This window comes from Hypanus sabinus, chromosome 24, assembly GCF_030144855.1.
Source record: "Hypanus sabinus isolate sHypSab1 chromosome 24, sHypSab1.hap1, whole genome shotgun sequence".
In the NCBI taxonomy this organism is placed as follows: Eukaryota; Metazoa; Chordata; class Chondrichthyes; order Myliobatiformes; family Dasyatidae; genus Hypanus; species Hypanus sabinus.
This window is the reverse complement of record NC_082729.1, coordinates 34,194,249-34,206,874: the sequence shown is the minus strand read 5'-3', so window position 1 is coordinate 34,206,874 and position 12,626 is coordinate 34,194,249. Positions and strand designations below refer to the sequence as shown.

The 12,626-nt window shown below is 44.7% G+C and overlaps 1 protein-coding gene across 1 annotated transcript in view; it reads right to left on the bottom strand.

The window, feature by feature from the left end:
* LOC132380729 (sialic acid-binding Ig-like lectin 5) overlaps positions 1 to 9,451 on the bottom strand; it is a 40,357-nt gene extending 30,906 nt beyond the window's left edge. The window contains exons 1-2 of the mRNA XM_059949720.1: positions 9,323 to 9,451; positions 5,407 to 5,505 (exon numbers count right to left, since the gene is read on the bottom strand). Of these exons, the coding sequence (XP_059805703.1) occupies positions 5,407 to 5,505; positions 9,323 to 9,451 (228 nt within the window). The remainder of the gene's footprint in view (positions 1 to 5,406; positions 5,506 to 9,322) is intronic.
* Between the last annotated feature and the right edge of the window lie 3,175 nt (positions 9,452 to 12,626).

Below are 12,626 nucleotides of genomic sequence, written 5' to 3'. Positions count from 1 at the left end.
GGTAGCTATTGTATCAAAGGCCTCACCTCCCATCGCATCCATAACATCTCTCTTTGGCATGTTAGATGTGTCCTCCACCGTGAAGACTGACACAAAATAATCATTCAAAGCCTCGACCATTTCCTCATTACCCAACATCAATTCCCTCTTCGTGTCCTCCAAGGGACCTGCATTCACTTTAGCCACCCTTTTCCGCTTTATACAATTATAAAAACTTTTACTATCCATTTTAGTATTTTGTGCTATTTTATTTTCATAATATCGCTTCCCTTTCTTTATTGCTCGCTTAGTGGTTCTATGATGCTTTGTAAAGTTTTCCCAAGCTTCCAATTTCCCACTACTCTTGGCGACTTTGTATGCAACACACACAAAATGCTGGTGAAATGCAGCAGGCCAGGCAGCATCTATAGGGAGAAGCGCTGTCAAATTTTCGGGCCAAGACCCTTCGTCAGCATTTTGTGTGTGTGTTGCTTGAATTTCCAGCATCTGCAGATTTCCTCGTATTTGACTTTGTATGCATGAGCTTTTAGTTTGACGCCTTCTTTTATTTCCTTAGTTATCCAAAGCTGGGTCTCCTCACACTTACTGTCCTTGCTTTTAACTGGAATATACTTTTGTTGAGCACCATGAAAAATCTCTTTGAATGTCTTCCACTGTTCCTCAACTGTCCCACCATATAGCCAGTCTACTCCAGCCAAATCCTCCCTCATCCCATTGTAGTCTTCATTGTTTAAGCATTATACACTGGTTTTAGATTGAACCAGTTTTCGATTCACAAGCTGTATGAGAAATTCAGTCATAATGTGATCATTCTTTCCAAGAGAATCCCTAACAACTAGATCACTAATTTTACCTGTGTCATTGCACAGTACCAGATCTAAGATAGCACGTTCCCTTGTAGGTTCAGTAACATGCAGTTCAAGAAAGCCATCATGAATGTATTCTATGAAGTCCTCCTCAAGACTGCCTCAACCAACTTGATTCACCCCATCTATATGCAAGTTAAGGTTCCCCATGATAACTGCTGGTCCATTATTATATGCCTCAGATATTTCTTTGATTATTGCCTGTACCATCAGCAGATCACTTGCAATACCAGAGGAAACAACACACTGGACCTCTGTTACACCACCGTCAAGAATGCCTACCGTGCTATTCCACGCCCTCACTTCGGAAAGTCTGATCACCTGGCTGAACTTCTCCTCCCTGACTAAAGGCAGAGACTGAAAACTGCAACGCCAGTAGTGAAGACTAAGATGTATAGACAAGAGAAGCAAAGGAGTGCTTACAGGACTGCTTTGAATTGATGGAATTGACTGTATTCAGGGATTCATCTTCGAATCTGGATGAGAGTGCTGCAGTGGTTACCAACTTCATTAAAGCCTGTGTGGACGAGAGTGTGCCTATAAAGACTTACTTTATATTCCCAGACCAAAAGCCGTGGATGAACCAGGATGTACGTCATCAGCTGAAGGCTAGATCTGTGTCATTTAAATCTGTACTGTAAAACCAGGTAGGATTTGCGGAGGGATATTTCAAGGGTGAAGAGACAATTTTGAATGAGGTTTGAGGTGACATCAGATGTACGGCAACTCTGGCAGGGTTTGCAAGACATTATTTCCTAAAAAGTGAAACTAAATAACATGAATGGCAGCGATGTTTTCACTTCCAGATGAACTCAATGCCTTTGAAAGGGAGAGTATAACTACAGCTGTGAAGATTCCTGCTGCACCCTGTGACCCTGTGATCTCTGTCTCAGAGGCCGATGTTAAGCTGTCTTTAAAGAGGGTGTACCCTCACAAGGCGGAAGGTCCTGATGGAGTACCCGGTAAAGCTCTGAAAACTTGTGCCAACCAACTGGAAGGAGTATTCAAGGACATTCTCTACCTCTCACTGCTATGGGCAGTTTCCACTGCTTCCAAAAGGCAATAATTATGCCAATGCCTAAGAATAATCACGTGAACTGTCTTAATGACTATCACCCAGTAGCACTCACATCTGAAATGCTTTGAGAGGTTGATCATGGCTGGACTGAACATGTTCCTCATCAAGGACCTAGACCCATTGCAATTTGCCTAACGCCACAATAGGTCAAGGGCAGATGCGACATCAATGGCTCTCCACACGGCTTTAAACCATCACCTACGTCAGGATGCAGTTCATCAACTATAGCTCAGCATTTAATACCATCATTCCCACAATCCTGATTGAGAAGTTACAGAATTTGGTCCTCTGTACCTCTCTCTGAAATTGGATCCCCAACTTCCTAACTGGAAGACCACAATCTGTGTGGATTGGTGATAATACCTCCTCCTCACTGATTATCAACACTGGTTCACGTCAGGGTGTGTGCTTAGCCCACTGCTCTACTCTCTATAACCATGACTGTGTGGCTAGGCACAGCTCAAATACCATCTATAAATGTGCTGATGATACAACCATTGTTGGTAGAATCTCAGATGGAGACGAAGGGGCATACAGGAGCGAGATATGCCAACTGGTAGAGAGATGTCGCAACAACAACCTTGTACTCAAATTCAGTAAGACGAAAGAGCTGAATGTGGACCTCAGAAAGGGTAAGACAAAGGAACACATACCAATCCTCGAAGAGTGATCAGAAGTAGAGAGAGTGAGGAATTTCAAGTTCCTGGGAGTTAAGATCTCGGAGGACCTAACCTGGTCCCAACATATTGATGCAGTTATAAATTAGGCAAGAGAGCGACTATACTTCATGAGTAATTTGAAGAGATTTGGTAAGACACAAATAAATGAAAAACTTCTATAGATGTACCATGGAGATCATTCAGACAGGCTACATCACTGTCCAAAGGAAGCTGCAGAAGGTTATAAATATAGTCAGCTCCTTCTTGGGTACTAGCCTACAAAGCACCCAGGGCATCTTCAGGGAGCAGCGTCTCAGAAAGGCAGCGTCCATTATTAAGGACCTCCAGTACCCAGGGCATGCCCTTTTCTCACTGTTACCCTCAAGTAGGGGGTATAGAAGCTTGAAGGCACACACTCAGCGATTCAGGAAAGGCTTCCTACCCTTTGCCATCAATCTCTAAATGGACATTGAACACATTAACACGACCTCACTTTTTTAACATATATTTTTCTGTTTTTGCATGATTTTTAATCTATTCAATATATGTATGCTGTAATTGATATATTTATTTAATATTATTTTCTTCTTTATTATGTATTGCATTGAACTGCTGCTGCCGAGTTAATAAATTTCACAACACATGCCGGTGATAATAAACCTGATTCTGATCATGTTATTATTCAATGGCCGATAAACAACTTCCACCAGTGATTTTTTTCCCCTTTACTATTCTTAATCTCTACCCAGATGGATTCAACATTCTGCTCCTTAGATCTTATATCATCTCTCAATATTGCCCTGATCTAATATTTAATTAAGACACTACCCCACCTCCCTTACCTTCCAGCCTATCCTTACTTATTACCTGATACCCTAGGATATTTAATTCCCAATCCTCTCCACCCTTCAACCATGGCTCTGTGATGGCCAATACATCATACCTCTTTGTACTGATTTGAGCCACAAGTTCACTGACCTTGATTCAAATACTGAACGCATTCAAATACACTCATTGTGCTTTTAAAATCTTGTAATCTTTTACTCTTTTGCACTTGACTTTTCGTCACTCCGCACTTACTTTCCTCTCTTTTATCTTCTTCTTTTGCTTTATCCACACTTATCATTTTTACTTTATCCATACTTCTTCAATCTGTTGAACCCACCCACCCACCAACCACCCCACCTCACCCCCCCCCCACCATGATATAGTTTAAAGTCCTATCCACAGCCCTAGTTATGCAGTTCGCTAGGATCCAGGTCACATCACGATTCAGGTGCAGCCCATCCCTTTGGTACAGCTCCTTCTTTCCCCAATATTGGTGCTTAATGACATCCCCTCCCCAGCTTAATGACATCCTGGATGCCCAGAATCGCACACGCTACTCCAAGTCCAGCCTCACCGACATCTTGTACAGCTGCTCCTGTTTCAATATCAGTCAGTTATTATGTGCTTTGTTGTATGACATGGACAATCATGGTTCTTCCATGACCATGATTGTTCTTGGCATTTTCTGCAGAAGTGGTTTGCCATTTCCTCCTTCTGGGCAGCGACTTTACAAGACGGGTGGCCCCAGCCATACATTTCAGAGTTTGTCTGCCTGGTGTCAGTGGTCGCATAACCAGGATTTGTGAGATGCACCAGCTCCCATGGCACCACGTGAACCTGACCGGGGGTGGGGGGGGCGGCTACACCTTATCCAAGGGTGACCTGCTAGGTGCCCCTTACTCCTCCTCAGTTAGAGATGTATCTCCACCCCCTCAGCCTGTATTAATATAGGCCAGCCTATACGGGTCCCGCTCAGCCCCATTCTTCTGCCTTCTTCCTGTAACATTTGACCCCCTCACTAATTAAGATCCAGTCAACCTCCACATTAAATATTCTTTTTGGAGCGTAGAAGGTTAATAGAGGTATTTAAATTTATGAGGGGGGATAGATAGAGTTGACGTGAATAGGCTTTTTCCATTGAGAGTACGGGAGATTCAAACAAGAGAACATGATTTGAGAGTTAACGGGCAAAAGTTTAGGGGTTACACGAGGGGGAACTTCTTTACTCAGAGAATGGTAGCTGTGTGGAACGAGCTTCCAGTGGAAGAGGTAGAGATAGGTTCGATATTGTCATTTTTTTAAAAATTGGATAGGTAAATAGACAGGAAAGGAATGGAGGATTATGGGTTGAGTGCAGGTTGGTGTGACTAGGTGAGAGTAAGCATTCAGCACTGACTAGAAGGGCCGAGATGACCTGTTTCCGTGCTGTACTTGTTATATGGTTATATACCCAATGACTTCACATCCATGAATTTCATAGATTCACCACCCTCTGACTAAAAAAAAATCCTTCTCGTCTCTGTTCTAAAGGGATATCCTTCTAATCTGAGGCCGTGCGCTCACCACCCTCTGTTTAAATAAATGTTTCCTCATCTCTGATCTAAATGGATGTCTCTCTATTTTGAGGCTGTGCCCTTTGGTCCTGGACTACTCCACTATGAGAAACACCCTCTCTATGTCCACCTCTCTAGGTCTTCCAAAATTCGACAGGTTTCAATGAGATCCTCCCTCACTTTTACTAAGCTCCCCGGCCCTGCCGTCATCCGTTATTCCAGGATTATTCTCCTCTGGACTCTCTCCAATGACAGCACAACCAAAACTGCTCACAGTACTCCAGGTGCGGTCTGGCCAATGCCTTCAAAATCTTCGGGGATTTTTTTTCTGAGAGCAACTTGAAACGAAAGTTAACAGCGCTTAATGCATCAAGCTGTGCCCAGTCGAGAACGCGAGTGTTCCCGCAGAGGCATTGACATACCGAAAGATCCAGGCGAGTGCGCAGGAGGGGCACGGCGGAGAGTCGGTCCAAGAGGAGAGACGGGATCCCAGCAGCGGCGAAATGGCAATTGAAGTGAATCTGCAGAGGCAGAAAGAGGAAGGGTGATGTCATAGTCGGCAGCTGCCGGCCGAGCAACCGGTTGTTTTCTGAGTTTTAGGGTTGCTATCATTGTTAAGTAACACCCACCGAGCTTCAGGGAAGGGTGCGCAACTGCAGATTATACTTCTTAAAGCACTCGTACAACATACCTCACCAACCCCTTTCAAATGGGGGAAGTACATGAAATCCACTGGTTTCCCTCTGACTCCCAAATGGGTATCTACAGGATGCGGGCAGCGTCACGCCTTGTTAGTTTCCCACGAAGGGGCTGCAGAAACGCAGTGGTCCAGGCAGAATATACGGAGGGAAACGGGCAGTCGGCGTTTCATGCCGAGACCCTGCCTCGATGCAAATGAGACCTAACGAAAATAGTCCGAGGGAGAAGGCAGGAGAATTGGGTTGGGGGTAGGGGAGGGTAGTAAATCAGCCTTGATGAGGAAAAAAGCAGACGGGATGGGCCAAATGGCCTCACTCACCATGTCTTGTGGTTTTCATTGGTCAGCGTGTGGGGAGAGCAGTGAAACAGGCCACTCGGCGTGTAACATTCTCTGAATCTACACTACTGCAACAACACAGGGGAAGACAATGATTTAAACGTTTATGATGAAAATTCAAAGAAAAGTTATTATGAAAGTATAAATTACTTGTATGCCAACATGTATACAACCCTGAGATTTGGTTTCTTGCTGGCATACACAGTAAATGCAAGAAACACAACAGAAATAGTGAAAAGACCGCACCCAGTAGGACGAACAAACTGCCAGTGTGCAAAGGTGCCGATTAGGTTAATCGGCCTCTTAATTGTTCGCACACTGGAATTTTTTTTTTCGCACTCTAAAGATCGTTGTGTGTGAAAACACCAGGTTTCTGTGGTACTCAAATCGCCCCGTTCGGCAGCAATTCAATGCACAAAAAGCATACAGGCTGTTCAAACATCAGAATGGGTGACTTCGACACTGGAATAATTGATAGCGCCGGACGGGGTAATGTCAGTATCTCGGAAATTGCCGATCTCCTGATCACGCATAACAGTCTCTAAAGTTTACAGAGAATAGTAGAACACAAAAAAAGAAAATCCAGTGACCGGCAGTTGTGTTGACAAATTCGCCTTGTTAAATAGAGAGGTCAGAGGAAACACGAGGAAATCTGCAGATGCTGGAAATTCAAGCAACACACTCAAAATGCTGGTGGGACTCAGCAGGCCAGGCAGCATCTATAGGGAGAAGCGCTGTCGACGTTTCGGCCCGAGATCGTCGACAGTGCTTCTCCTTATAGATGCTGCCAGGCCTGCTGTGTTCCAACAGCATTTTGTGTGTGAGGTCAGAGGAAAATGGCCGGACTGTTTCAAGCAACAGGAAGGCAACGAGTAACCAAGCGTTACAACAGTGGCGTGCAGGGGATCGTCTCTGAACGCACAGCTGGTAGAGCCTGAAAGTGGATGGGCTACACCAGCGGAAAACCAGGAACACACACTCAGCGGCCTCTTTATTAGGCGCGGGGCATTGCTAATGCAGTGAGTGCATTCTGTTCATGGTAGGGCACTCGGGAACGCTGTAGACCAGAGGGACCTTAGGGTACAAATGCCATGGATAGAGAGGCTGTGAAGAAGGCACTCGGCACACAGTCAGGGCATCAAGTATACAAATTGGGGTGTTTAAGAGCAACAGTGTAGCACAGAAACAGACCCTTCTGTCCATCTAGCCCATGCCAAACCATTTAAACTGCCCACTCCCATCGACCTGCATCGGGACCACAGCCCTCCATACCTCTCCTATGCATGTACCTATCCAAACTTCTCCTAAACGTTGAAATTGACCTGTCATTGCAGCTGTGTGCGAGCTGGTGAGGTGTCTTCCTCCAAGTGTGTCTGCCAAACACATCGAGATGTCCGCGGAGGAACTGTTACGGGTGTCTGTGCTGAGGACGGACTGACGCTTGGGAAATCAGAACCAGAACTAGGTTTAATATCACCGTCATAATCATGTAATTTCTTGCTTTGCGGCAGCAGTACATTACAACGTGTAACGATAAAATCTATAAATTACAATAAGCATATATAGGCTATAGGCAGCGCCATAGGGTAGAGGTTAGCACAACGCTTTGCTTTCCCAGGTTCAATTCCCAGTGCTGCCCATAAGGAGTTTGTACATTCTCCAAACGAGTGCATGGGTTTCCTGCAGGTGCTCCAGTTTCCTCCCAAAGTCCAAAGACATTCTGTTTGTTAAGGTAATTGGTCATTGTAAATTATCCTGTGATTAGGCTGGGGTTAAATCAGGGATGCCTAGGCAGTGCAGTTTGAAGGGTTGGAAAGACCTTTTCTATTCTGTATATCAATAAATTAATCAATTAATTGATTAATTAATAGAGGGGGAGATATTGAATTAGTGTTCATGGGTTCGTTGTCCATTCAGATATCTGATCATGGAGTGAAGAAGCTGTTCCTGAAACATTGAAGGTATGTCTTGTGCCTCCTTCCTAATGGTAGTAATGAGTAGAGGGCATGATGGGTGTCCTTAACGATGGATGCTGCCTTTTTGAGAAATCACCTTTTGAACGTGTCCTGGATGCGGGTGACAACGATGGAGCTGGCTGAGTTGACAACAACTTTCTGCAGCTTTTTCCAATCCTGTGGCATGGCCCCTCCATACTAGCCAGTCAGAATGCTCTCCACAGCTGGTCTGGAGATATCTGTGAGTGCGTCTTTAGTGACATACCAATTCTCCTCAAATACAAGTGTGCCATCAATATAATGGGACAAGGTTAGATGCTCGGAGATGAGCATCAGGAACTTGAAACAGCTCACTACAAGGACCACGGTGTAGGTTCTTCTCCTACGGAAGAGGGAGGGGCCGGTTTGAGCAAGAAAGCCCCCCAGAGGCCACATTGAGTGGCATCAGTGTTATTAATGTGTATGCATATAATAAAGCAGTAGAGAAAATATTGACTATGAATGCAAACAATAAAAAATCATTGAATGCTTTATTCTTGCAAAGAATTTTTATTATGTATAAAGTCAAGTTCATTGTCATTCAACTATACACACGTATACCGTCAAATGAAACGATTCTCTGAGCCTGGGTGTACAGCACAGTAGGACACATAACACGCAACACATAATAATTTATGAAAGTAAGAATGAAATCTACAGATGAATTATACATATGCATAAATTAAAATGTTGTATTCAAAACAGATTAACCAGTGACCCTTCAAATGCAATGTGACAGGGAGTTCAGAAGCCTTACGGCCTTTGCGTTACTTTCTTTACTTTATTGTGGTGGGATCCTTGATAATATTAAAGTCTGTGTTGTGCAGTGCTGCTGATAAATGTCTACGGTGGGTAGGGAGACCCCTGTGATCCTCTCAGCCATTCTCAGAGTCCTTTGTAAGGACTTCCGGTCCCTACAAAGTATATTTTGTAAAAATAAAGACATTGATGAGGCATCATTTGGAATGCTGTGCTCAGCTTTGGTCATCCTGTTATCAGAAAGACATGTTAAACTGGAAAGAGAGCAGAAAAGATGTACAAGGATATTGACAAGACCAGAGGTCCTGACTTATAGGCAGAGTTGGTCTTTATTCACTAGAACTCAGGAGAATGAGTGGCGAACTGAAAGAAACGTTTAAAATTATGGGACACATAGATGAGGTGGATGGTAGGGGAGAGCAAAACTGGGGGCAGAGTTTTAGGGCAAGAGGGGAAAGGTTTAAAAGGGACATGGGGCGGATGACTTTTTTCAGAGAGTGTGGTGAGTCTATGGAGGGAGCTGACAGAGGAAGTGATTGAGGCAGGTACAGTGGTATCATTTAAGAAGCACTCGGGTAGGTCCATGGATGGGAGTGGTTTAGAACGATTACAGGCCGGATGCAGGAAGGTGGGGCTAGCTGGGTGGGCGTGGGCCGGTTCTGCTTGCTGCTCTGCCATGTCTACTCTGCTCTTCGCTGCATTGAGGCTGAGGCCCTGATCCTGCTCCAGGGCTCCGTGTCAGAGGACTCACTTTCATTCTTAATACTATTTGCTTATTTATATTGTTCCCATGATTCGTTCTCTTTCTCTCTCTGCTCGTTGGGTGTTTGTCAGTCTTTTTTTTAAGGGTTTTTCTGGGGTTATTGTGTTGTGTATGCCCGTAAGGAGACAAATCTCAAGGTTGTATAATGTATACATACTTTGATAATAAATGTACTGTGAACTTGACCAGTTGTACCAAAGGGCATATATCCATGCGATAATGCCCTGCGATCCTTTGATCTTTCTGTGCTACATAGATCTCCTTTACCCTGAAACACAGCATAAATCAACTCTTGGCTCGGATGCACTGCAATTCAAATTATACGGTAATGTTGTGGAAACCACAGTGAGACAGATAAGGAACTTACTAACAGCACGGGTTACTTGTCTAAGAATAACTCTTGTGGTCTCTGCAAGCAGAAACCTAAACAGTGCACCTTGACACTCATTTTAAGAAGTTCTGCAAACTTCTGCTCAAATGGTATCAACAGCCTCGAAAGAGTGCAGGGAACTTTTACACAGACATTGCCAGGACATGAGGACTTGCATTACAGGGAAAGATTAAATAGATTTGGACATTATTCCCAGGAGCGCAGGAAGGGGTGGTCTTTTAGAGGAATACAAAACTATGAGGGGTGGAGACAGGGTAAATGCAAGCAGGCTTTTTCCATTGACGTTGGATGAGTCTAGAGTTAAGGGTAAAAGGTGAAATGTTTAAGGGGAACAAAAGGAGAAACTCCTCCGCTCAGAGGGTAGTGAGAGTGCGGAACGAGCTGCCAGCGCAAGTGGTGGATGCAGGTTCAGGAAGCACGCGGCAGGCTTTGGAGATGGTGCAAAAGAGGTTCACTGCGATTCTGCCGGGAGCTAAAGTGGAGGTCGGACAAGCTTGAAGATCAGTGTGCTCACCAAAGCATGCAGCTGAATACAAATTAGAGAAAGGGGGTGCTCGTTGTCCCGAGGCAAATTAGGGTGGGTAAGTCCCCAGGGCCTCACAAGGCTCCCCCTCAGATCTCGTGGGAGGCTGGTGCAGTAATTGCAGGGGCTCTCGCAGAGGTATTTAAAACGCCCTTAGTCACAGGTGATTCGAGTACAGGAGATGGGATGATATGTTGAAGTTGTACAAGACATTGGTAAGGTTAGATTTGGAGTATTCTGTCCAGTTCTGGTCGTGTACCTACAGGAAAGGTACCCGTAAGATCGAATAGAGTACAGAGAAAACTTGAGAACCTGAGTTACTGGAAAAGGTTGAATAGGTTAGGACTTTATTCCCAGGAGTACAGGAGAATGAGGGAAGCTCTTACAGAGGTATACGGAATTACGAAGGCTATAGATAGATAGATAGAATATAACCAAGCTTCTTCCTCTCAAGTTGGACAAGGCAAAATGGAGGGGTCATAGGTTTAAGGTGAAAGGTGAAACGTTTAAAGGGAACCTGAGTGGGGACTTCATCACTCAGAAGGTGCTGAGAGTGTGGAACAAGCGGCCAGAAGAAGAGGCAGATGTGAGTTCAATTTCTACATTTAAGAGTAGTTCATTGGTTGGTGAGGTTTGGTCCATGTACAGGTGGATGGGATCAGGTCAGCCTGGACTAGATGGGCTGAAGGGCCTATTTCTGTGCTGCAGTACTATATGACTCCATGACTCTATTCTCTGCTATAAGAATTTGTCCTATAGAGACAAAGAACTAGACAACATGAAAACAGGCCCTTCAGCCCAACTCATCCATGCTGACCAAGATGCCTATCTAAGCTGTTCCCACTTGCCTGTGTCTGCCCCACATTCCTCCAAACCTTTCTTGTCACATACTGTACCTGCTCATTGCTTTTAAAAGTGTTATTGCACCTGCCTCAATCTCTTCCTCTGGCAGCTCGTTCCATATACAGTATTGACCACCCTCTTTGTGTGCAAGGTTGCCCCTGATGGCTATTGATCTCTCTTCTCTCCCCTCATCTCTAATTATTGAAGAAAAGACTATCTGTATCCACCCTCTCTACACCCCTACGCTCCAGTGTCATGTCCCACCCTGCTCGAGCTCTCTCCATAACTCAGTCCCACGAGTCTTGGCAACATCCTCGAAAATCCTCATAAAAATACTCCAGTAGCAGCCTCATGGTATACCTACAACAACTGCAACAAGACGTCCCGGCTCCTGTACTCAGTGTCTTGACTGATACAGGTCAGCGTGCCAACTACCTTCAAGATTCAAAAGTTCATTTTATTATCAGAGAATGGATACAGTGTACAGCCTGAAATTCTTACTCATAGAAACTCATAGAATGAATGAAAGAAACATTGAAGCCCCCGAAGACCCCCCTCCCCGTATCTAACTATGTGACCCCTTTAGGGGAGCCATGTACCCGGACCTCTGAGTCCTTCTGTTCTACAACACTCCCCAGGACCCTGCCGGTCACTGTGGAATTCCTAGTCTGTTTTGATGATCCCATCACAAACTTATGTAACCAGTGAAGATGCTCCAGTGATGCAAGGTGTAGAATAGCCACTCCTCAGCTCCAGAGATTTAAGTAGTTTGCATCCAGCGTACCCAGGGTTTGCATTTCGTTTACGATTTAGATCACAAAGGAGAGTACCCTGAACTTTTGAGCTGGGGTGGATACACTAATATCTAGGAACAGAGAAGGTTACAGAATGTAATGAACATGGCCCTGTCCATCACAGGGTAAGCCCTCCGCAACACTGAGCACATTTACAAGGAGCACTGCCACGAAGAAGCAGCGTCTATCATTGAGAAACACCGCCCCCCACCCCCACCACCACCACCAACCACCAACCAGGCCATTTCCTCTGAGGCAGGGGGTATAGGAGCCTCAGGTCCCTCACCACCAAATTCAGGAACAATTACCCTTCAACCATCTGGCTCCTGAACTTCACTCGCTCAACTCTGAACTGATTTCACAACCTATGGACCCACTTTCAAGGACTCGACAAATCATATTCTCAGTGTTATTTAGTTCATTTTTAAAATTAATATTTGTACTATTTGCCTTTTTGGATATCGGTTGTTTATCAGTCTTTATTTATGTATCGCTTTCACTGATTCTATTGAATTCCTTTGTTTTCCTGTCAATGCCTG